General features: G+C 34.8%; 1 protein-coding gene and 1 long non-coding RNA gene across 2 annotated transcripts in view; one reads left to right on the top strand and one right to left on the bottom strand.

Moving 5' to 3' along the window:
- Positions 1-6,761: 6,761 nt before the first annotated feature.
- LOC121252967 overlaps positions 6,762-26,090 on the bottom strand; it is a 36,088-nt gene continuing 16,759 nt past the window's right edge. The window contains exons 2-3 of the long non-coding RNA XR_005938312.1: positions 22,144-23,153; positions 6,762-6,777 (exon numbers count right to left, since the gene is read on the bottom strand). This is a non-coding gene — a long non-coding RNA (uncharacterized LOC121252967). The remainder of the gene's footprint in view (positions 6,778-22,143; positions 23,154-26,090) is intronic.
- On the top strand, positions 10,072-12,034 carry LOC121252964 (linamarin synthase 2-like). Its single transcript, XM_041152823.1, has 3 exons — positions 10,072-10,178; positions 10,243-10,768; positions 10,989-12,034. Exons 2-3 carry the CDS (start codon positions 10,255-10,257, stop codon positions 11,921-11,923), a joined length of 1,449 nt encoding a protein of 482 aa, XP_041008757.1. The 5' UTR covers positions 10,072-10,178; positions 10,243-10,254; the 3' UTR covers positions 11,924-12,034.

Genomic DNA, 26,090 nt, shown 5'->3' with positions numbered 1-26,090 from the left:
ATGGACGATACATCTTTTGTAATTGGGATTGAATTTTAATATTAAAATGATAAGTGTTAAGATTGTCTTAGTATAGTGGCATAGAATTTTGGAAGATTTTACATGAAAAATTGTTGTTCAATAGATGCTTTAAAAATAAAATGTGACATGCTCAGTATTTTACTTTATCCTCAAATTGATTAGGTTGTTAAGGAAATTCTTTATATGACTGTTATAATAAATTTGATGATTGTACAAACCTGTATAAGGTTGAATGTCAGTTTTTCAACTGACATTCTTGGTTATTGCCAAAGTAGCCAATGATGTTTGACCCAAAAGCTGTGAAAAGAGTGCAAGGTTATTTGCAAGAAATTAAAGACTATATTGTTGCTTTAAGAAGAACTGATACTCTTAAGGTAACTAGATATTCAGACCCTATTTTGTGGGATTACTCTAATGATAGAAAATATAGTTATGGTTATGTATTTTGCTATCTAGTAGAGTTATTTTATGGAAAAGTATGAAGCAAATCTCTTACTGCTTCATGTGCAATAGGGACTGAGTTTGTGATATGCTATGAGGCCACAATATATGGTGTCTGATTGAGAAAATTTATCTTATGATTTGAAATTGTCGACTTATAGCCAAGACGCTAAGAAAGTATTGCAAGAATTCTTCAGAATATTTTTTCTCCGAATGATAAGTATTTAATGAAAATTTAAATACATAAGTGTTAAGGAGAAAGTATAGAAACAAATATGTCCATAACAACAGTGTGTTAATGGTTATACTTTAAGGGACATGTTGAAAAGATGGGTCATATGCTTATACCTATGATGTTAACATGTTAAAGAGATCATTGATATGCTGAGTATTTTATTACTGGAAATTGAAAGATAACTATTATGGTTGTTTCTGTTTTCTTGTCTTTCCACTTTATATGTACATTAAATGGTGTGAATGAATGATGACAAGATAATGTCTACAATAGACATGAATTGGAACCCAAGGCATTATAGTATTAGCCTTAATTATTCCAATCAAAGATCATGTTAAACTAAGTTATTGGTGTTGTGGTACATGGAAGGGAATTTGTTGATTATATAACAGAGGACCGCTATGACTCGCATTAGTAGCTAGTTTGATATTGATATTACGAAACTCATGAAATGTATTTTGAGCTATGAAAAGTTTTAGAAAATGAATTTACACAGTATAGTTAATTTCCTGGAATAAACTCATGAACGGAAAATATCATTTATGGGCGTATGGGCCAAGTGGGAGAATGTAAGAGTTCTATTTGAACTTTATGACCCACTCACCTATATCATGATAGAGTTTTGAATAGTTCAAAGAGTTATAATGGGATAAAAACTCCTAAGAGATAAGATTGACTCTTGATCTCTAATCATAGTCAAACTCAAAGACTTAGATTTTATGATGGCCAGAAATCTATAAATAGCACGAGGGGTTAAAGGGTTATCACCTACAACATCAAAGTGCCTCTAGCCATCGGGAGACACTTAGGAGGCTAAGTTGCTAGGGTGATCCTTCTCTCATAGTCAGATCAAATTCTTCATCAAACAGATGGAGAAATGTACGTGTTTAATTATCATTGTTTTATTATTGTGGATCATAGAAAATCAAAGATCCAATTATTAATATTCATGTTAAAATATTTAACAGTGATGACAAACAATTAAATTGATCTCCACTGATACGTGACGAAATGTAGTTTGAGCTAGCATATCTCCTTGTCCACAACAGGTCGCTTGTAGATGTAATCGAGCACAGCCGACCAAGTCTTTGACTACTCGAGTTCGGCTTAACTAAAAATATGACTTGTTGAGCTTGACTCGATTAGATTATATATATATAAGTGATATGTTTATATTATTAGCTAATATATTTATATATATATATATACACACACACACACATAGATATATGTATGTATTTATCAATATATAGATTAGCTTTAATCAAGTTGAACTAACGAGTCGATTCAAGCATTAACGAGCGAGTCTTAATGAGCGTTAGTCAAGTCGAGTTTAATCGAGTATATATCATTTACTAATCGAGCGGGGATTTGCTTTCACTGACGAGTATTTGTTTTCACAATTCGAATTTGATTCGAGTTTAACCGGGCGAGTATCGAGTAGACTATTGAACAAACTTGGTTCATTTACAACCCTAGTTGCTTGGAACATTCCATGGATGGAAGTTTTTAATGCTTAGATATCGATTAATTGGCAACTTTTTTTACCCTTGCTTGCGTATTTAATATTATCTGCAAATGTGGCCTATCTCATTTTCCCTGATATTAGGAGTGATACCCGCATGGTGCGGGGCGGGATAAACTATCGTATGACTATTGTATTATCTTGGCCTCCTATATAAAAGGTTAGCCCAGGAGGCCAATTTGATTTAGTAACTTGAATACAACTTAAAGTTTTCAACAAACTATATATATATATATATATCTATATACGATATATTTATTTAATAAATATTTATATAAACATTTAAAATTTAATTTTTATATATAGGGGAGACAGAGTGGGGGCCCCCTGCCTCTGCTGATTATTCTCCTTGCTGGGCGAGCCCCCTCTGTCCACCCCTACCTGATATCCTTTTTGTCTCTATCTCTCTCAATATTTTTTCCTGTTTTTTATTCTTGCACACATTTGATTATTCTAGGATTATGATTATTGATCAGCTATAGCTTTTTTCAGAAGAGGAAATGAGTTTTGCTACTCATCATCCCACACAATACACACTATATTTGTTTTTATTTTATTTCTGCTAAACTAATTGAGTTCTTCTACTCATCATCCCTACCTAACATATTTGCTAAGGGAAAAAAATAAATAAAAAATTATGTGTGGTGTGTAATGTATGGATGGTGAATAAAATTTTTCAGATGATAGTTGTCACATATCTTTGTGATAACTCCAAGCAACAAAAACAGTCTACATTTCAAGCTAGAACAGAAGTAGTTAATAAAAATTTTAAAAATGGAAAATTCAAAATATAGTACCAAATCTCAGAGGAAGCTTAGAGTGACTGAGAGATATAGTGATAGAGCAAAGGGATGAATTGGTCATAGTGTGGCGCCCTCGACCCCCACGTGTTATTTTTGTGGAGTTCGTGACACCGAGATGATGACCACACGGATCACGCACCCCAACGACCAGTACTCAAAGTGTGTATAACATACATTAAATGTACAGTAATATTCGCAGCGGAGAAAAAATAAAAGAGTCTTTCTTTATTAAGTACCAGAATTGTTAAAAAAACAGTAAAATAACTTTACAAATATTTTACAGTCTTCCGTCAAGTAATTTAAAGAAAGCAAATAACATAAGGGAAACAAGTCCCAAACGCTAAACAACATAACAACGACTTAAGCTTCTGGCGGAGTCGGTCCTTCAGGTTAATATTCGGGCTCTGCGTCAAACTCTACGGCACCATAAAACGGAACCGTAGGGTAAACACCACTATGAGATTATGACATCTCAGCAAGTAATTAACCAAAACAACATTCAAGAGATTTAAAACACATTTATACAAACACGTGTTCCCATGCGGACAAATAACAACTTACATTCATTTTCTCCAAAAATACCATTTTTATATTTACACCAAAAATCTCATTTTTGTCCCAATCATATTTATTATGAATTTACGCATGCACCACGGTTTCCCCTATGGACCGTCTGCACACCCTGGCTCTCTTCGTCACATCACGGGTAACGTCCGTGCATGAGACTTCGTAACGAGCGATGCCCAGTTCCGCACCCAGCGCGTACATGGCCAAGCATCCTCTAACCTCGCCAGCCAAAGGTCACGGAATCGGTACGAGAGCGTTACCGTCTCGTCCGTTCCCGTCGTCGCCCTGCGACAACTCAGAGGACGTCACGTCAGTCTGTTACGCTCCCGAGTGACTAGAGGAGCTCCACCGAGATAATGCCCCATCTCGACTTGGGGTCGTGAAACACACGCACCCACGCAACAATATTAATATCCAACAGACTTCGTGACATTACCGCACAATTTAATAAAACGATAAATATGTTTTTCAACATTTTATTGGAATATGCATTTAAATAATTCATTTTACAAATTCTTAATAAACACCGAAATACAGTTTCACAAATACACGTACAGTCCCATCCTCTAATCCGGCCCAAGGCCCAATTACATTTAAAATCTCAACAACTCCGACGGCCTAAGGCCCATTTTTTCACAACACCGTTTAAAGCCCAACACTTCAACAAATATAATATATTTCCAATAAACCAACAATTTATAATTAAACAACAGTTATAAAGCCAATTAATATCACTCGATGGAAAATTACATACACACGTTGAGTGGAATAATCTGAAAGATCATAGTTGTACAAGGCGACGGTGCAACAGCGGCACCCAGCAAGACAGTGCCTAAAACTTGGGTTTTTGTTACACAGCAACAACGAACAATTTCACAACACCATACACGGCAACAATCTCACAACACTCACCATTTACAACCCAAAATTTATCAAGAAACCAAGTGGAACTTTTTTCAAAAATAAGAACAAACACCGCATGGCATCTCACTTAGAACTCTCGGATCACACCAAAATTTTCGATTGATTTTCCAAAACAAAACCAAACACACTCGAAACAAGCTTACAAAATTACTCGGTTTCACTCCTAAATTCACAGATAACACATTCAAACGGGGATCCCCAAACCATGAGAAGCCGTGGCCTATTTATAGGCCAAATGCGACGGTTCGCATGGCGTGCGTGTCGCACGGTGGAGGAAGGAAATAACGGTAGCATGCCGTGGAGAAAAAGAAGTCCTCTCGCGGACGTGTGGCACGGCGGCACTCACGGAAGCCATGCCCATCGCCACCGAGGAGCTTACAGAAGGACAAGTGACCGTGCGATGCCACGGGTTGACAGCAAGCCCTCGGGTGCATGCCGAACGGCACGAGAGAGTGATATGTAGGTGGAGGTGGCTCTCGGCTGTGATCTACTTTCGGCAGCAGCTGCGTGGAAATTCGGTGGAAGAAGCAGAAATGAAGAAGAAAAAAGGAGGAAGAAGAAACAGGAAGAAGAAGCAGCAGGGTGCGGCGCATGAAGGGAATAAGATGGAGCCCTAGCTCCATCAAAACGGTGCCGTTTCTTTTAGTAGGGGGCTGGGTTCTCACGGGCTGGGCCGGTCTTCGGCTGGGCTTCAATAAACACACACACACAACACACACGACCCAACATAATAAAACAAAAATAATAAGCCCAAAAACAAACACAAGCCCAAAAATAAAAACAATACAAATAATCAAAATAACATACTCTAAAATAAATTTAACAAAACAACAAAATAAAATACCAAAACAAATAACAAACAACATAATTAATTAACACATTAATTAAAATAACAAAATAACACCTCAAAAATAATAAAAATAAGGATTAAAAATTCAAGTGAAACTAGAGATCTCACACATAGAGCTGACAGTAATTTAGCAGTGATAAATGGAGAGAGAGATATATCAAGTTCAATATACTAAACATGGTATAATGGGGGGCAAATCGTGTTTTGGGGTCGAATAGTATTCATATCGTGTCAAGTCATGAATAATTGATTATATAGGTCAACCTAAATCCAACCTGTTAAGTTAAAAGTGTTAAACTTTCGAACTCTAACCCAACCTACTTAGATACAATTCTGCTACAGGTACCTGCCGTTGGGTACCTGTTGCGGAATCGGCTGACCATGTCAGTTTTTATATTATTAAAAAAAAAATTCAACTTTGTGTCACTTTGAACGAATAACTCTGTGTCACTCTTCTACTGTAAGGTCTTTAGCAAAATACGTAGAAACAAGAAAAACCCTCCTCCATGGCCGAGGCTAAAAAGTACATCCTCATCGCAGGTGAGAGTTTGATATGAGACTTCAAGATCCTCTTCCCCATCCTCAAAACCAGAAGAACCGATGTTTTAGTATATGGGTTCGTGTTTTCTTTTGTTGCTTTCACCGTTTTTTTAGCCTTCAATCCCTCGTCCAACTCTGCCTCTCCTTGGTTCATCAACATTTTCAATGGTAGTAGTACCAATAGTAGTATGGGTTCAGCAAGTGACTCTTACAGATCTCAATTCTCTTCTATTTTCTCAAACTTCTTCCCTGACAATTCATCTGCATAACGATAACTTTTCTTCTCCTCCATAACTCATAACTCATCCCTGATATTTTGCATCTCAGAACTTGCCTTCATCGTCTTCATTCCTTGGCCAAATGCTCAGATAGCTCATGCATTTTAGCTCAGTTGCTACAATAAAAGATATTCTCATCGAAGAATTTTAGGTAACATACCAGAAGAATAAATTCTATTTTTACAAATAAAAAAACAAAATTTTCTTTTCATTCTCTTCTACTTTCTCGGCAGCCAAACAGGACATCAAAACCAAAGCTATCACAACTAGAGCCTCAAGATTAAAAGACTAGCCATAACTCAATGAATTAATTTTCTTACTGAAAGAAAAAAAAATCTTGGTATAGATTAGGAGCTTCTAAAATTCATCAAATCCAAAAAAAAACCATATGCAGATGCCAGCTACACATACAGATCGAATAACCAAAACCGCAATATATATCATAGATAACAGATCAAATAAGCACAAACATATTTTACCAAAAAAATCAAGGAAAGACATGATTGTCACATAATTTTGAGATTAAGATAAAAAAACAGTCTAATAAAGAACAAAAGTAGGAGAGAGAGAGAGAGAGAGAGAGAGAGAGAGAGCTGTTGATCTGTGAAAAGCGAAAGTCGAAGAGAGATTTGTTTTGCGAAGGATTTAGTGGGGGATGGGAAGGATTTCATAGGTGGGAAGCAGAGAGGTCGCATGCTTGGGACGAAGGGGAGTGTTTGCTCGAAGGGGAGGATGAGATTTCACAAGTTGAAAGGGGAAGTATTCACACGAAGGGGAGGCTTGGATTTCACAAGTTGAAGCGTAGCGTTTCTTCTGGCATCCACGTGGAGGACCGTGTACGCTGGGGGTACCCCTCCCGTGTGCAAATAGCTTTTTTCATTTAGATAACGGATTGTGTGGTGTCACCCATTTTGACCATTTTAATAATTAATTATAAATAGGTTAACACAACACGACTTATTTAAATCTGTTTCATGTAAATTAGTTGAACTAATACACATAACACATTTGACCTTATTAATATAATTTCACATAAAAGTTAAAATCTATATTTATTAGTAGCCACAATATCTTTAAAAAAAGACTACATACTTACAAAAAATATCAATAATATTCAAATTTTAGCATATAATAAAACCAATATTACAAACCCTACAATCATAACTATGATGATAGGTCTAAAATTACAATCATAATAATAAATATATAAGCGCACTGAGAAGTACTACTATTACAACTCAACAATAATAAAGTTTTAATTTTGAAATAAAATCTAAACGAGCTAAAACAAGTTGACTCGTTTGGTTACACAGATGAGATAAGGTAAGATAAGATAAAAAATATGTGAATAGTAATGAGATAATTTGTGTATAGCAATGGAATTATTTGAGTTAATAATTTTATGAGATTTTGAGAAATAAGAGAGAAAAAGTTAAATAAAGAAGTTATAAAGTTAAACGATGGTTAAAATATAATTTTTTAATATAATTTTTGTTTTGAGATTTAAAAAGATTGAATTATTTTTTGTGTTTTTTTGAAAGTTTAAAAAAATTGTAATGATTAGATGAAAAAATTAAAAAGTTAAAAATTTTTAATTAAAAAATATTTATATTTAAATAATATTTGAATATTGAAACTTGAGTTTGAAACCATCTGATTCGATGGTTTTTGTGCAAACAAAAGTTTACCACGAAAAAGTTTTACTGCTTATAAGTAGATAGTAGATGCAAAACATAACAATTTTTATAAAACTCATTACAGTCTGAACAAAATTAAAATATCAATATTTTTTATGGTCACTGAAATGTTTCCATATTAATAGACTTTTCGTTGAAGGTGACAGTCAATGCTATAAATTGACCTGCAACATATCCGGATTGGTCTTCTCAATATCCTCACGGACATAAGTTATGTCACATGACAGTTCTACTAAAATTATTTCAAAGTTGGACTCCTCAGAAAATTCATCGCCACCAGAGCCGATGGCACATCATTTGGCGCCATGGGCTGTGACAAACAACCTGTTTGGCTGCATACCCTTATTAAATTATTCCAACGCGCGTGTATTGGATGTTGACAGTGGAAATGACCCCATACCGGCCGATATGTGGGACAACTTCAGGTTGCAGATTTCAAAAATTACATTAAAAATCAAGAGCATCGAGTTTTCACACTAACAAATAATAATACATACGCAAGTAATACTTTGGATCTGCCGTCCTGACAATCCGCTCAACCAACTATTATATATGTGTGGCATATGCTCTTTCCGTTTGGTACACTCAACCGGAATACTTTTCAATATACAAGCAAGTGACATGATCAGGTGTTCGTTAATGTTTAAAAGCATCTTTCAAATTGTAACTAAGCTATCATGTTTAAGCTTAAGTTCCTGTGAAATTACGTCACTGTTACAACAACCGCAGAATGGTAGATTCAGAACTCCTTAATATTAGTTGTCATTTTTCGTGTTCCATAAATGCATTTATTTTTGTTACGGCTCTAAACTAACTCATCTAAGGAATAATAAAAGAGAAATAATAGACTTACTACTATATAACAACCAAGATTGTTCATCCGGCCCGACTTGACAAGCAGTATTTCCGACCCGACCCGATAAGAATCATTTTGTTTAGTCGGCTACAATGTTAAATGATTAACTGACCGGACCCGATCTGATCCAACCCGACTCGACAAACGGAAAAATGGGTATTCTGACCCAGAATAGAAAACATTACCTTTAAGTTTCATTGTTCTTTTGCTCGATTTTCTAGACATCCAATCAATGTTACAAACATATAATCTGGGAGATAAAACTCAATACACTCGTTTTCGAAGTTCTCTTTTGTGAGGCCCAGAACAGAAAACATTACTTTTAAGTTTCATTGTTCGTCATCCAAATAGTATTACAAAAATATAATCTAGGAGATACAACTCTATACACTCGCTTTCGGGATTTTCTTTTGTTACCCAACCTTTATTGTACTTTCTTTAGTATTTTGCATGTGTTTTTTTCACAACCTTTGATTCACAGTAGCACAAAGTTACGGTGACAGGAAACGTCACAGTTGAGACCCTGATTAAGAAGTTGGTTAAAACAAGGAAACGCGCCGAAATTTGACCAGAAAATACGGTCAAGAAAGAGAAGAAGTACGAGAGAGCAAAGAATACCCATGAATAACCAACCGACAAAGCAACATCCTAAATCATGCAAAGAAGAAAAACTCTGATTTCGAGTCCTAGATCCAAACCAAACGGCAATATTTTTTTCTAATAACCAAATGAAGAACCCACTAACCTTGATTCTGAGTTGCGATGGAGAGAGTGAGAGCTACGAGAGTTAGCTGTGATGGAGAGAGTGAGTTGCGAGGGAGAGAGTGAGTTTGCGAGGAGGAGAGCAGTTGCTGTGAACCTGTGACTTTGCGAGGGAGTGAATGAGTGTCGAGCGGAAGAAAGGAGAGCAGGGCTGAGAGTCTCAAATGTGATTCGCTAAAAGGAAAAAATGACTGCGTTTTAGACTAAATCGGGTAAACGGGTATTACCCATTCAAAAAAGAATCAGGTAACGGCTATTTTGTTTCTGTTTCATAGCACAAACAGGTCGGGTAATTCAGTTCAGATCGGGTTGGGTAGGTAGTTCGGTTGGGTCAGATTTGCGCCCTTTTTGTTCACCCCTAATAACAACATATTTACAACTATGTAATAAAATAATATTATTTTAACTTTTATTTTGACTTTTATTTTTGATTTGATGGGTTTAAATTTAATAAAAAAATATTATTATATTGAAAATTATCTATAAATTATGAATAGATTATAAGCCTATCACTACTCATAATAAAAGTCGGGGTTGTTGGGGAGGGATTAAGTCAAGCGGAGGGGAAGTCAAATGCTTAGCTTGACCAAGAATTGCTCTTGTTGAATCAGAGATATTTTTATTCCATCTAACGGCTTATACCAAAGCATTTTTTTCTGTATAAAAGGAGCAAACTAAGGTAAGCTACATATAATCATCTTTGAACTCTGATTCCACCAATATATAAGCTCAATTGGCTGCAGGCTGCTGTAAAGATGGGTTCAGTAGGAGTAAAGAAACCCCATGCAGTATGTGTTCCATTCCCAGCACAAGGCCATGTGAACCCCATGATGCAATTGGCCAAGCTCCTACACTTCGAGGGTTTTCACATAACCTTTGTCAACACTGAGTTCAACCACAAGCGCTTAATCCGGTCCAAAGGAGCAGATCACGTCAAGGGCCTGCCAGATTTCCACTTCGAAACCATACCGGACGGGTTGCCGCCTTCCGACCGTGATGCAACCCAAGATGTCCCTGCCCTTTGTGATTCCACAAGAAAGAACTGCTTGGCACCCTTTAAAGAGCTAGTGCTAAAGCTCAATTCTGTACATGAGCCTGAAGTGCCTCCTGTTAGTTGCATAATACCAGATGGGATTATGGGTTTTGCAAGTAAAGCTGCTGAAGAATTAGGCATCCCGGAGGTACAATTCTGGACTGCCTCGGCTTCTGGCTTCCTGGGATATCTGTCCTTCACTGAACTCATCAAAAGACGCTTTGTTCCTTTCAAAGGTACTTGGATTTTTTTTGTTTTCAAAGCTTCTTGCATGGTGCTAGCTAGAGGCTGTCGTAAGATTAATAAAAGTAATAAAAAGAAGTAATATTTATTAGCACCTTTGGCTAGAATCATAACTGAAGGAAAGAGAAGCCTCCATCAAGAAGTGACTGAATGCAATCAATTAATGAGTTTTAACAACTTATTTTATATCGAGATCTCTTTCATGTATTGCAGACAAAAGCTTCATGCATGATGGAAAGCTTGACACACCAATCGAGTGGATCCCAGGCATGAAAAACATCAGGCTCAAGGACCTCCCTAGCTTTATGAGAGTCACCGACACTAAGGATATCATGTTCGACTTTTTGGGGTCAGAAGCGCAAAATTGCTTGAATTCTTCAGCGATTATCTTCAACACATTTGATGAGTTCGAATATGAAGAACTCCAGGAAATTTCCGCCAGATTCCCTCGCAATATATACACCATAGGCCCGCTTTCCCTGCTAAGTCGGCATGTCCCTGATGGCCAACTAAAGTCTCTAAGTACAAGCTTATGGAAAGAAGACTCGAAATGCCTCCAATGGCTCGACAAAAGAGAACCCAATTCAGTTGTGTACGTGAATTATGGCAGTGTGACTGTCATGACCGAACAACATCTGAAGGAGTTCGCATGGGGGCTTGCAAATAGTATGCACTCATTTTTGTGGATTGTTAGGCCTGATGTAGTGATGGGAGCTGACTCGGCAATTTTGCCTGAAGAATTCTTTGAGGAGATACAGGACAGGGGATTGATAGCAAACTGGTGCCCCCAAGGCCAAGTCCTGGCACACCCATCTGTGGGCGTTTTCCTAACACACTGCGGGTGGAATTCCACTTTGGAAAGTGTTTGTGGTGGTGTGCCTGTTATTTGCTGGCCATTTTTTGCAGAGCAGCAAACCAATTGTCGGTACGCTTGCACTAGTTGGGGGATTGGCATGGAGGTCAACAACGATGTTAAACGTGATGAGATCGAAGCACTCGTTAAGGAAATGATGGCTGGGGATAAGGGAAAGGCGTTGAGGCAAAAGGCAGTTGAATGGAAGAAGAAAGCAGAGGAAGCTGCTGAGATCGGAGGCTCATCTTACAAGAATTTTGAAAGGTTGATTAATAGGCTCTCCATTAGTCATTAATGGTATGTGAAGGGTAGAGCAATAAAAGTTGAGCTATTGTCATAAAGATCCATCGGATCGAGTGGGAGGGATGGACTCGTGAAGTGGTCTCTATATTATTTGTTGCTATTATCGTGGAGTTTATGAATATCATTAGATAATAAATAAATATTGCAAAACTTACTTTTTCTCTACCTGACGGAGGGTGTAAGTTTACCGGTTCGGATCGAAAAATCCGATTGAACCGGATCGGGTCAATATGATCCGATTCAATATGATCGGTGTGGTTCTTTTGGAATGAACCGGAGCAACCAAAGGATATAATTAGTTTTTTAAATATTATATATATTTATTATTTTATACAGTAGTTATATAAGTTAATTATATAATTTTTGTCTAATCTATTACCATTGACCATATCTCTTTAGAGTTTGGATGATATTGCATTTTTCAATTTCATTTTCTCTATTTTTTTAACTTTATTATGATGATTGCTAATTCTCATGTATGGATATGGATAATTTTGATAGTTCTTCCAACTTCTTTAGGCTATTTTGAAGTACAAAATGTGCAAATAAAGATAAATAATTGATATTTAAAAGTGTAAACATTATGGGCTAGATGAGCTGAAAATACACATTAGGAGTGATTTTGAGTTTTTTGTATATTTGACCCATTTTACATTCGTCCGGATAGAATTTGGACCGATAGCTAATAGTTGATAGGGATAATCAGTCCTAAAAAAGAGTGGACTGAAATTTTCAAGCTAGACCAAAAAATTCAAGATCGGACCAGACCAATTACACCTCTACTAATCCATCAATAGTAGTTATCTATCGGTACTTTATTTTCATTATTTTTTAGATTCAATTATGTTGTGTAATTCTTGAATTGTTTTTAAGTAATATTCAATTTCTTTTTCTTTACTTTCATTTGTAACGAGTGAAAACGAGGAGAGAGAAAGAAAAGAATGGACTGGAGAAGATAATTATAGGGCTATAAAACTAGAGGGACAAGATGAAGATCTACATGACTTGATAAAGATTACATCTTTGATAACAACATGATCACTAACAATTAGTGAGACACTTCGATACTATCGGATTCTACACTTGCATGGACTCTTATGCACTATTACTCGATTCCCGTGTGATAAGTCCTTATTAGTCGAATCTGACATGTACCATAATTGGGCTGCAACTAGGACTGTAGTCTGTTGCGAGAGTTAACTTCACTTCACTTATCTTATTAATTTTATTTTCAAACATTACTTAATTATAAAATAATTTCTAATTTTTAACGTTTTATCTAATTATTACCTATTTATTATCTAAACACAAAAATCAATATAACTTTTACAAACACTAAAACAAAATACAAAAAAAAATCAACTCATCATCCATATAAATGATAAGTAGAAGAATTCTTTCAATTTAATTAGCAAGAATAAAAATAAAAAATAAAAAATTAAAAATTAAGTGTGGTGTGTGATATAGAGATGATGAGTAGAAGGGATAAAAACTCAATACAACTTTTCAAACTTCAAAATAAAAATTATATTAAAAAATTATATTCAGATAATTTTTTAACTTTATAATATTTTTATCAATTTTTTCTCTCATATTTTTCAAAATCTAATTAAATATCTTCCTTTAAATCATTTCACTAGTATTTACATAATTAAGACATATGCCAAATGAGAGCTCTAAAAGAAATAAAATAAAATCAAGTTTTGAATTTCGTTAATGTAACTTAATGATCTATCGCTAACAAAGTGCATGTTTAGAATTGTGGTGAGAAATATAGATTATAGGTTTATGGCTTATAGCTTATAACTTAAGTAATAAGTTCTACTTTCAAAAAGTTATTTGCTATTTAAAAACCAAATGTTTAAAGCACTATGTGCCTCGACATTTTCCATAAAATAAAACTCAACCTTATACTACACTGCATAATATTCCTTGATGCAAGGATTTGATGATACCATCACATATAAATATATAAATTCTATACATGTGTGTCATCTAAAGAAGAAGTCAAGCTGGTCGGGCATGAGGAGCTACCACCTTCAGTTGAAGACTGATCACTACTGTTGTAATGGCTATATAGTCATCAATATCACATTTCAGCTTTCTAGCAAACTGATCAAACTTCTCATCACCGAGGACGTCCCTAATCTAAAATTCTACAATAACCAACTTAGATCGGGAGTTGAGGATCGCAGCCACAAATAATAATTTATTTATCTTCTCAACATCCCTCAATATTTATTATATTTGGATTTTATTATCATAGCCATAACATTCAACAATCCCACAATTTTAGTACAAGTGGTCATAAAGCCTCAAGAGCTCGTCGAAGTACATGTTCCCAATACTATCTTTGGAACCAGATATCCGTAGAGTTATGTTATAAAATAACTTGAACCATGGAACAAAATACATCACATTGGCCCAATTAGTAGCAAGACAAAGATTGCGTGAATTATTGTCAATCATGTTCACAAAAGCTCTTCACTTGCATAAGTTCAACCAAACCAGACATGATTAATTAGTAGAAATGTATGTAAACAATGATCGATGTAGAGCAAAGATTGGAGGCACCATGTTGCCCTTCGAAATAAAATTGAATATCTTATGGGGTTACGACAATAAACTTAGTTTCAAAGGAATATAATTAGCAATTAATAAACCACACCGTCTTAAATAGCCAAGTTCAATAATACATGCAATACCATTTGGTGAGGTCACAAAAACTTCTCAATTGTTTATGTGCATCATTAAGTTAAAGACTATCTAGAAATAGAGGGTAAAATAAACCGCTAATTTGATTTACTAATTTTGAAAGGGAAAAAATTTCCTTCATAGATACGATTTCAACTTGTAACTCGCTAGCTTTGAGTTACAAATAGACTTTTGGAAGTAATATTAGCCACTTTGGGACCCTTCTTGAGCACTACTGACAACTAAATAAATTATACTAGTATATATAGAAACTCACTTCTTCTGTCAGAAAATGGGCACCCAACAAAATGCATGTTTATTTGTGGTGAAAAAAACCACAGATTCGCTTGTTTTCGAAAGCCAAAATTAAAAAGGCGAGAGAGAGAGAGAGACTTATAGATAATAACAGAGAGTCGTTCAAGCCACTCGAACCAAGTTGTATTGCAGCATACCATTCCCAGTACTACTGTTGCTGCTACAAGTTGTGCTCATTCAGAAGATGGGTGTCGTCCACTTTCTCTAAATCAGTTACATAAAGCTGGACCTAATTAGTCTAGAATATTATTTTCCCTTTCTATTTTGTTTTTACTTGTTGCGCTGTACACCAACTATTGGTTCTGTTATTATTTTTGTTAGGATAGTGGTAGCTGATTCTGTGATGCAGACAGCTCAAATTGCTATATCTACATTTCTGGTTTTCCTGTACAAAATAGACGATTGAATCGAATAAAGAAGAAAAGTTTTCCGCCTCTTGCCTTCTTTTCCCTTTTCTTACATGGTATCAAGAGCCAAGTTCGTTTCCTGCTCTTGATTTCCTTTTTACTTCTTCTACAATGGAACAAACCAAAGATGACACAAAAACCCCTTCCCCCTTCCTCAATTTCAGTGATCCAAACAACCCATACAGAATTGATAGTGGAGACAATACCACGATCACACTCGTAACTGACCTTCTTACATCAGAAAACTATGTGACTTGGTCCCGAGCTATGTGACGGGCCCTCAGAGAAAGGAATAAACTAGGTTTTATCAATGGCAGCCTCTGCAAACCTGCTTCATCTAAGGATCCCTTATTCAATGCATGGGAGCGATGCAACGACATGGTTGTGACTTGGATTCAGAACTCCATCAGCACCACGGTGAGGTCGAGTGTGGCCTTTGAGGGTGATGCTTAGGATATTTGGTGACCTCAAGGATCGATTCACTCAGCATAATGGTCCTCGAATATTTCAGTTAAAGAGGAGCTTGGCAAGTCTGCAACAAGAACAAGATCCTGTGAGCATATATTATAGTAAGCTCAAAACCCTGTGGGATGAACTCAGTGTGTATGATCCAATGCCTACCTGCACATGTGGACAACTAACCATTCTGAATGCTAGATATCAAAGGGACAACGTAATCCAATTTCTCATGGGATTAAATGGTAAGTACAATAATGTTAGAGACCAGATTATGATGATAGACCTAATTCCCTCTGTTAATAAAGTTTTCTCTCTTATACAGTAGCAAGAATAGCACCAGTAGATCATATCTGGAACCTCTATTCCTGTTAAACTCCCAAATGGAACTTCTATTCCTGTTAGTCATCTAAGGAATGTGCAAGTCACTGATAACATCCTACTAAAGGATGATTTATGTGTACCTTCTTTTTGTTTCAATTTAATTTCAGTAAAAAGACTAACAGAATCACTTACCTATTGTTTGGTTTTTATGTCTAATCACTGCTTCATTCAGGACCTTTCCATCTGGACAACGATTGGGATGGCTGAAGTTAAAGGCAACCTGTATCATCTCTTGCCAGTGGTTGTCTCTCCAAATGCATTTATTGAAGCCTTATCTTCCTTACCCTTTAACTCTAAACCTTTTGCTGCTTCTGTCAAGACTGGTAGTAATAGTTCTGACTTTTGGCATTGTCGCCTTGGTCATGCCTCAAATTCTAGATTGGTTTTGATTGATGATTCAAATGTAAAAGACAATTTCAATGCTAGTAAAATTTCTCCTTGTTCAGTTTGTCCTATTGCTAAGCAACACAGAAATTCTTTTCCTATCAGCCATCACAAGTCTACTTCCATTTTTCATTTAGTTCATGTTGACATTTGGGGCCCATGTTCAATATTTGCCTATGGTAGAACCAAGTTTTTTCTAACTCTTGTAGATGATTTTTCACAAACAACTTGGGTTTATTTGCTGCATGCAAAATCAGAAACCAAAACTTGCATCGAATCATTTTATAGTATGGCAGCAACCCAATTTGACACCAAAATCAAAGTTATTCGAAATGATAATGGGGCTGAGTTTCAAATGGTTGAATTTTTTAATAAAAAAAGGCATCATTCACCAATGTTCTTGTGTTGAAACACCTCAACAAAATGGTACTGTTGAGAGAAAACATCAACACATTCTTAATGTTGCAAGAGCATTATGTTTTCAATCAGGATTACCATATAAACTCCTACCCCTCTCCTTGACAACAAAACCCACATGAAATTTTATTTTCCACTAAACCTACATACCATCATCTCAAAGTTTTTAGATGCTTGTGTTTTGTAACTACCTTGTCCCATGGTCGTAAGAGATTTGATCCAAGAGGCAGAAAATGCATCTTCCTAGGCTATCCTTTCAGGGTCAGGGGATATAAGCTACTTGACTTAGAGTCTCATACTACATTAGTTTCTAGAGATGTTAGTTTTCATGAAAATTCTTTTCCTTTTCTTAACACTTCTCACTTTGATCATCCACCTGTTATTTCCCAACCTCCACCTGTTTTTACTGCACCTACACTAGATTCACTTGATTATTCAACCTTTTCTCCTACTTCACCTACACCTGCCATTGATCCTTCTCCAGCTCCATTAGTTTCACCTGTTGAACCACCTACAAACAACACTTGTCTACTCCCATAAACTTCTCCTTTCATACCATCTGCACCCATTTCTGAAACTACATCTACTATTTCTTCACCTTATCTTCGAAGATCAACCAGAACTAGAAATGCACCTACCTACCTCCGAGACTTCCACTGTCAACAGGCTGCTTTGGCCTCAACATCACAATCTTTGGCTCAGGTAACTCCTTCATCTTCTACTTGTCTATTCCATTTACATAACTACTTGTCCTATAATCATTTCTCTCCCACTTTTCAAGCCTTTTCTTCATCTCTTTCTACTATTTGTGAGCCAACCTTCTATTCCCAAGTAGTCAACGATCCCGATTGGTGTAAAGCCTTGTATGCTGAGTTAGATGCTTTGGAACAAAACAAAACTTGGGTCTTTTCAGACCTTCCTCCTGGTAAAAAACCTATAGATTGCAAGTATGTATATAAAGTAAAAAGAAACTCAAATGGTAGTGTAGAAAGGTTGAAGGCCCGATTGGCAGCTAAGGGTTGCACCCAACAAGAGGGGATTGACTACATTGAAACATTCTCACCAGTGGTTAACATGGTGACTGTCCCCTATCTTTTTTCTATAGCTGCCATTCATGGATGACATTTACATCAATTTGATGTAAATAATGCATTCTTCCATAGTGACTTGGAAGAAGAAATCTTTATGAAGAAGCCACCAGGATATTCTAAAGGTGGTCCTCACCAAGTCTACAAACTTCAAAGGAGTCTTTATGGACTAAAACAAGCATCAAGACAGTGGTATGCCAAACTTCCTGCTTGCTTGTTAAATTTTGGTTTTTCCCAATCCAAAGCAGATTATAATTTATTCATTAAAGCTATTGATAACTCTTTTACAGCTCTTCTAGTGTACGTTGATGATATTTTGGTAGCCACTGACTCTCTTGATTCTATAGCTGCTCTAAAAATTTTTCTCAATGACAATTTTAAGATCAAAGATCTTGGCCTTCTTCGATTTTTTCTTGGCATTGGGTGGCTAGATCTTCTAAGGGAATTCATATTTCTCAGCGCAAGTATGCCTTAGAAATACTTACAAACTCTGGCACTTTGGGATCTAAACCAGTCAAGGTTCCAATAAACCAAAATTTGAAGCTCAGCAAAGATTCTGGCCTTGAGTTCCAGTACTCCTCATCCTATTGTAGATTAGTTATAAGGCTCCTATACTTGACAATAACTCACCCTGATCTCAACTTTGCAATCCACACATTCAGTCAATTCATGTCAAGGCCAACCGCGACTCACATGGCTGCTACTCACAAGGTCTTGAGGTACCTAAAGGCTGCTCCTGGCCAAGGACTCTTTCTTGCTGCTCACTCTTCTTTGCAATAGTTGCCTACTGTGACTCTGATTGGGCTTTTTGCCCAGACACTTGGAGGTCAGTCACAGGATATTGCATTCCCCTTGGCAACTCACTGGTTTCATGGAAATCTAAAAAGCATACAGTGGTTTCAAGGTCCTCTCCAGAAGCCGAGTACAGGTCTATGGCTGCAACATGTGCTGAAATCACTTGGCTTAAATTTCTTCTTGCTGACCTTCAAGATCTTCATCCACAAGCTGCCCACATTTTCTATGATAATCAGGCCGCCATCCACATTGGTGAGAATCCAGTTTTTCATGAGCGTACCAAACACATAGAATTAGATTGCCATTTCATTCAAGATAAAATCATGGATGGTTCCATCTCCACTTCTCATGTTCCCACCATTCTACAAGTTGCTGACCTTCTCACTAAGGCTCTCCATTCAACTCTCCTTCACTTTCACCTACTCAAGATGGGAATAGTAAACTACTATTCTCCATCTTGTTGGGGGTATTGCAGCATACCATTCTCAGTACTACTGTTGCTGCTACAAATTGTGCTCATTCAGAAGATGGGTGTCGTCCACTTTCCCTAAATCAGTTACATAAAGTTGGACCTAATTAGTCTAGAATATTCTTTCCCCTTTCTATTTCTGTTTTACTTGTTGCGCTGTACACCAACTATTGGTTCTGTTATTTTTCTTGTTAGGATAGTGGTCGTTGATTCTGTGATGCAGACAACTCAAATTTTTTTATATATATTTCTAGTTTTCTTGTACAAAATAGATGATTGAATCGAATACAGAAGAAAAGTTTTCCTCCTCTTGTCTTCTTTTCCCTTTTCTTACAAGTTGTGTTCGATTTTGGTGGGGGAATCTAAGAGGAGGTAGGGGTTAGCAGAAGAGAGAAAGAAGAAATGTCAATAGATTTTCTGATAAAGTTGATTGTTTATAGCGGTGGATATCTAATATCGCTGCAATAGAAATTTATTACCAACAGACATTCGTCGTCGCAAGAAGGATCTGGTATTTCTGGTGAAATAACCATCACAAAAGATCCTATAATCGCCATATAAAGTTTGGATATTGTTCATGATTTACTTTTCTTTTATTGCGATGGGATGACCATGGCAACATATGAATCGCCGCAATATAACGCATTTGCGGTGATTTCTATTAAGGCGAAAACCAAATTGCCATAATAGCCATTTTTCTTGTAGTTATATTTAATAATACAGTAAAATTAAGAGTTGTGTTACTTTAAGTATCTATATCTTTTTCTTATCCCAGAAAAAAAAAAAAATATCTATACCTTTTTAGACTGATTAATGTATTTAATTTTCAAATTAATAATGTCATGTTAAATATATTAATAAATGAAATAGGATTATAAATAAATTTTTCAAAAAATTAGATAGTGAACAAAATCAACAATACGAGGCATGCCAGATATATATGTATATGTGTGTATATATATATATATATATATATATATATATATATATATATATATATATATATACATACACACTAGAAACGGCGCTGGGGTGCGTTAGCTCCAGAATGTACCTGATATAATGATTTAAATAAAATAAATAAATAAATAAATCAGTACTTTTTTTTGTCTAGGAAAAGAAAATACAATGTTAAAGAAAGAAAAAAAAATCGAAATTAAAAAAAAAACTAAATTTCAGTAAATTATGAGCATTGGTCTGCATCCATATTAGATTATCTATTTACTCTCTATATAATAATAAAATATTATTAATTTAATAATTTTTTTAATTTTTAATTTTATCACATTTTATAGTTATACTAATTAAAATATTAATAATAATTATATTCTAATCAAATTAATAATATTCAATATTAATATTAATAATAATTATATTCTAATTAAATTAATAATTAATTTTATATATTGAGTGTTTTAAGTATTTTATTAGTTAAATTTACTTGAAGTTAAATTTTACAATGAGAATGCTCTAAAGCATTTCTGTTTTAAAGGGTAAAGTCATTTTAATTTTTTTTTTTATTTTAAAAAAATTGAAAAAAAAGAAAGAAAAATGAGTATACTGTCAGAACAACAAGGACACGTAAAAGAGATGTCAATTCATGTGCGCCGTGAGGCTATTAAGGGCCTTTTGGTAAAACATGATCTTTCATTAAATTTTACAAGGAAGCTACACTTTAAATGATCAAGGATCTTAAGGACCTTTTGGTAAAACATGATCATTCATTAAATTCTACAAGGGAGCTACATGTCAAATGATCAAGGATCTTAAGGACATTTTGGTAAAACATGATTATTCATTAAATTCTATAAGGGAGTTACACGTCAAATGACCAAGAGTTTTAACGTTCTTTTGGTAAAATATGATCTTTGATTAAATTCTATAAGGGAAGTACACGTCAAATGGTCAAGAATTTTAACGACCTTTTGATAAAATAGGACTTTACAGACTTAACGAAAAAATAATAAAAATTAATAAAAAAATAACAAAAGTTACTATTGATAATCACTTATTATAATAAAATAGATATATAACTATGCTAGCCGTGCAAGTTTCGGTTGCAACCAGAGTATCAAATCACAAATGTCAACAAATCATTAGACAAAATAAATAATTGAAATTTGAAACATCAGTAATTAACATTAGAACAAATTAACAATGCTGTGGTCCACTCGTACATGCCAACATTAGTACGAGCGGTCCTTACAATATTTCATGTTGTGGTCCACTCGTACAAATTAACATTAGTAATTGAAATTGTATGCATGCATGCTGTGGTCCGCTTTTGCTATTATTTCATGTCCCGTACCGCGTACACACTCAACCAACAATGCTGCGGTAGATGGTGATCTTTGATCACTTAGTACACGCCATCGGAATACACAGATTACTGTTCATAGAATAGATACATATGCCATGTACAATATATAGAAAATGAAATGACAGGTGTTCATTAAATGTTAGAAACATATCTAGGATGCGGATCTTTGATCACTTTGGTTCTGTTTGGAAGCTTCGTTTAGTTCATCAACTAATATCAATTCATTATTATAATTTTTTTAAATTTTAATACAAAATATAATAAATAATTTAATTTTTTCAAATCTCAAAATAATAATAATATTAAAAAATAATATTCTAACAATATTTTATCATCTGAACTCAACTCAATTCAACATCCAAACACAACTCTCATCTCAATATTTAAACAGTACTTAAATATAAATCAGCTCTTCTACGTAGAGTCGACAACGAGGGAGTTGCCTGCCACATCAGCCTGTCACTTTTTTTTAAAAAAAAAGACAACAGGCAAAAGTAGAAAAAAAAAGACATTTGAAAGAAAAAAAAGTTTCAAACAAGTACCAAACTCTTCGTCTTCGAAAGGGAGGGATCTCTTGATGTGTTCAGCATTTCGTAAAAAGTTCTTAGTCCAGCAAAAACAAGAACAAGACCACGACATGTAACAACGTGGGTCTCGTCTTCGTCTTCGTGGGTCTTCTTTTTTTCTCTTTGGTCTTTTACGCTCTCTTTGGTCTTTAGTTCCATGTTCGTTCAGCAACTGCATCATAACTAGCAGAAGAGACTCACTCTTTCTTTTGCTGAAAAGAACATATAGTTTGCTTAAGCATCCGAGAATAATCTAGAAAAGCTCTACTTTTTTTTTTCTTTTTCTTTTCTCTTCATCGGTTTGGCTAAGGAATATTTTTTAGTTCATTCTTCTATGGTTCTACCGTTGTTTATATTTCTTTTACATTTTCAAGTAAGTTGTTGATTTTTGCTCTAGCTATTTCCCTGAACTTGTATTTATAGATCAAGAAGCAAATACCAGCACCCAAATCCTTCAAGATCTAATGGGCTAGGTCTCTCGAACTACTCCAACTCCTTTCTTTTCCACCAACAATTAATTCCCAAACCCAACAACAACAACAATAAACTCCTACATCCATAGATTTGATTGGCTTAATCTTGAAATGGAGTGAAATCAGAGATAACACAATGCACTTTAGACCCAACGACGGGAAAAATATAAACACCCACAGTACCCACATAGAAATGACTACGATTACTACAAATCTGATTTAGGGAACGCAGAAGAGGGGGGGGGAGAGAGAGAGAGAGAGAGAATCGCTTCAGTGGGAGACGAACCTGAGGCTGCGATGGAATCATCTTCGACTCAGTGTGGGAGTCAATTTCTTCATGCGAAAGAAATGCAGAGAGGGAGGGAATTGAGGAGAGGGAAACTGAGGAGGGGAAGTGCGGTGTGGTTTTGGTTTTTAAATGAAACAGTGTGTTTTATTTTTTCCATATCAGCAGCTGTTTACATAAGGCGATTATATTCAACATTTTACAATATAAACACTTTTTAGTTTCTCTTTTATAATTTTTTATTTAATCATTACAATTTTTCTAAACTTTCATATAAAACACAAAAAGTAATTTAACTTTTTCAAATTTCAAAATAAAAATTATATTAAAAAATTATATTATAATGGTCTTTTAACTTTATAATATTTTTATTTAATTTTTTTTCTCTCAAATCCTAAAACTCAATAAAAATCTTGACTTTAATTATTTTACTACTATTTCACAATTCATCTCATGATTACTACTTATAGATTTATCATATCATCAGTATCTAAACAAGGCTTTAGTAGATTCCATCATAATAGTCTTGAAGTGTGTATATATCTACTATATATATAAACGCAAACGTTGGATGAACAATAATCTCGTCTAACATTTTCATTTCCAATTTTATCCCTATTCCAAAAGTTCATTATGTTTCCTTTTATTTTTCCTTTGCAAACTATTGTTTCAGTCTTTTAACATTACTATTTTTAATTTTTTTCCCACCACTTGCAACATAGTATAAAAGTAATTGTCATCCTTCAATTTTTCCAAATTTTGTTATCTGCTTGTCAATCTCGGCATCGCGTGGTATGCTTTCTTCTACTTCTTATTAGTTAAATGCTTTTTATTGTTTATTAGGTAATTTCCTTAGATGTAGTGCTTAGATATAAAAAAAAAAAAATGCATAAACTGATACGAAATGTTGTTTTGAGACAATTCCAGAAAGGAAACGAAATCCAAACAAGAAGAAAGCGAAAAACAACAATACTTGAATTTATACAAAAGTAAAGTTGATCAATGTTTGTTGAAATTTGTAAAGATTAAAAAGATATATATATATATATATATATATCAGTAATCTTGGGGAAAGAACAGAGTAGATGAAATTCACTCGGGTAGGGATGGGGAAACCGAGGTTCATGTCTTTTTAGCAAACACTTGGTGTGCACTGTTGTTGCTCCTTCTTCCATATTTGACTTCTATTTCACTTGGCCCATATTACATCATCACGTGCAAACTGCTAACATAAACAATATTTAAAAAAATAAAAATAAAAACTTTAGATGTAAAAGAAAATTATACTGAAAGTCGAAGAAGGAAGAAAATAGTATAATTTATTTACTTATTTAGAAAAAACAGATAACAAACAAAATAACAGAAAAAGAAAATCAAGCTGATTGAATAAGAACTTTGAACTTAATAAAAAAATCAAATAGAAATTTGGAATATGTAATGAATGTGTGCATCTAGAAAAAACGTTAATACAAGGAAAAAAACCAAAATACAAAAAGAAAAATATATGCCAATTTTTCTATATCTAAAAATAAACATTCGGATTTGTGATGACTCGCAAGAAAAAAAGTTTATCCAAAAGAAAGATAACAAAATCTGAATATACAAAAAGAAGAATAGGAGAATAAAAAATCCTCCAGATCTGAAAAATAAACCTTCAGATTTGTAAGGATTTACAAAAAAGAATTCTAACAAATCAAGAAACAAAGAGAGAGAGAGAGAGAGATTAAAGAGATGGAAAAGTAGAGAAAAAGAGGAGGTGAAGGAAGAATCAAGAACGTTGGGCTTATGGCAGAGAACAGTACTTAAATATTTAATATAGGATGCTGATCTTTGATCACTTAAGTTCCGTTTGGATAAAGAGTTAATCTAATCTCATCTCAATATTTAAACAGTACTTAAATATAAATCAGCTCTTCCACATACAGTCAGTCGATAGTTGCAACAGCGAGAGTTGCCTACCACATCAACCTTTCACTTAAAAAAAAAAAAAAAAAAAAAAGGAGTAAACAGACGAAAGGAGAAGAAAAAAGGCATTTAAAGAAAAAGAGTTACTGGCCATTTTAGGGTAAAAAATTAGCTGTTTGCTCTGCAGCAACAAAAAGCTCGGTCATACTCTGTCTTGAAAACCTTATAGGAATTGTAAGTTGTTTCGTTGGAATTTTGTTTATTATAATATGGACTTTTCTGTTTTTACAACATATATTGATCCATGGTCGTGTTTCCCTCATCTTAGGAGCGCTTTCAAAGTCTTTATTGCTTTCTCGCGGGTATGTCTTGAAATGGAGTCCAAGAATATACTGGACTATCTGATGGTGTTAAAATATCAAATGAAAATTCTTAAACAAATACCTGCAGAGTCTCAACAAGTGCATAACACCATTGACCTTGAAAGTACGGTTAAAAGTTAAAACCTTGAAGAACAGTGAACCCTATTATATATATAATTATCTCTTACAGTTCCAGTTGTGATAAACATTACTCATTTTACTAGTTCCACTAATTATTTTGAGCTATTTGGCCATTACATGTTGAACCATGATAAATCCTGAATTAAACCAAAATTTGTAGGCAGCAACAGGAGCTGGGATGTAATGTGTGATTACCTACACCTCGTCAACGGCTAACCAGGTCATGCCTTTCCATCTGTAGCTCTTAAACAAAGAAAATTATGGATACAATGTCTGAGATATGCTGGCAATTCATTCATAAACAGATAGTTGCTTCATGAGATGTATGTATGTATTTATCAATATATAAATTAGTTTTAATCGAGTCGAGCTAACGAGTCGATTCGAGCATTAACGAGCGAGCTTTAACGAGTCTTAGTCGAGTCGAGTTTAATCAGATATGTATTATTTACTAATCGAGCGGGTATCTGCTTTTACGGGCGAGTATTTTTTTCACGATTCGAATTTGATTCGAATTTAACCTGGCGAGTATCGAGTAGGCTATCGAAGAAACTTGGTTTATTTGCTCTAATTGCTTGGAACATTCCATGGATGGAAGTTTCTAATGCTTAAATATCGATCAATTGGCAACTTTTTTTGACCCTCGCTTGTGCATTTAATAATATTTGCAAATGTGGCCCATCTCATTTTCCCTGAT

This window comes from Juglans microcarpa x Juglans regia, chromosome 2S (genome assembly GCF_004785595.1).
Source record: "Juglans microcarpa x Juglans regia isolate MS1-56 chromosome 2S, Jm3101_v1.0, whole genome shotgun sequence".
Lineage (NCBI taxonomy): Eukaryota > Viridiplantae > Streptophyta > Magnoliopsida > Fagales > Juglandaceae > Juglans > Juglans microcarpa x Juglans regia.
Note: the sequence above shows the minus strand (reverse complement) of the source record. Positions and strands in the feature narration are given on the sequence as shown.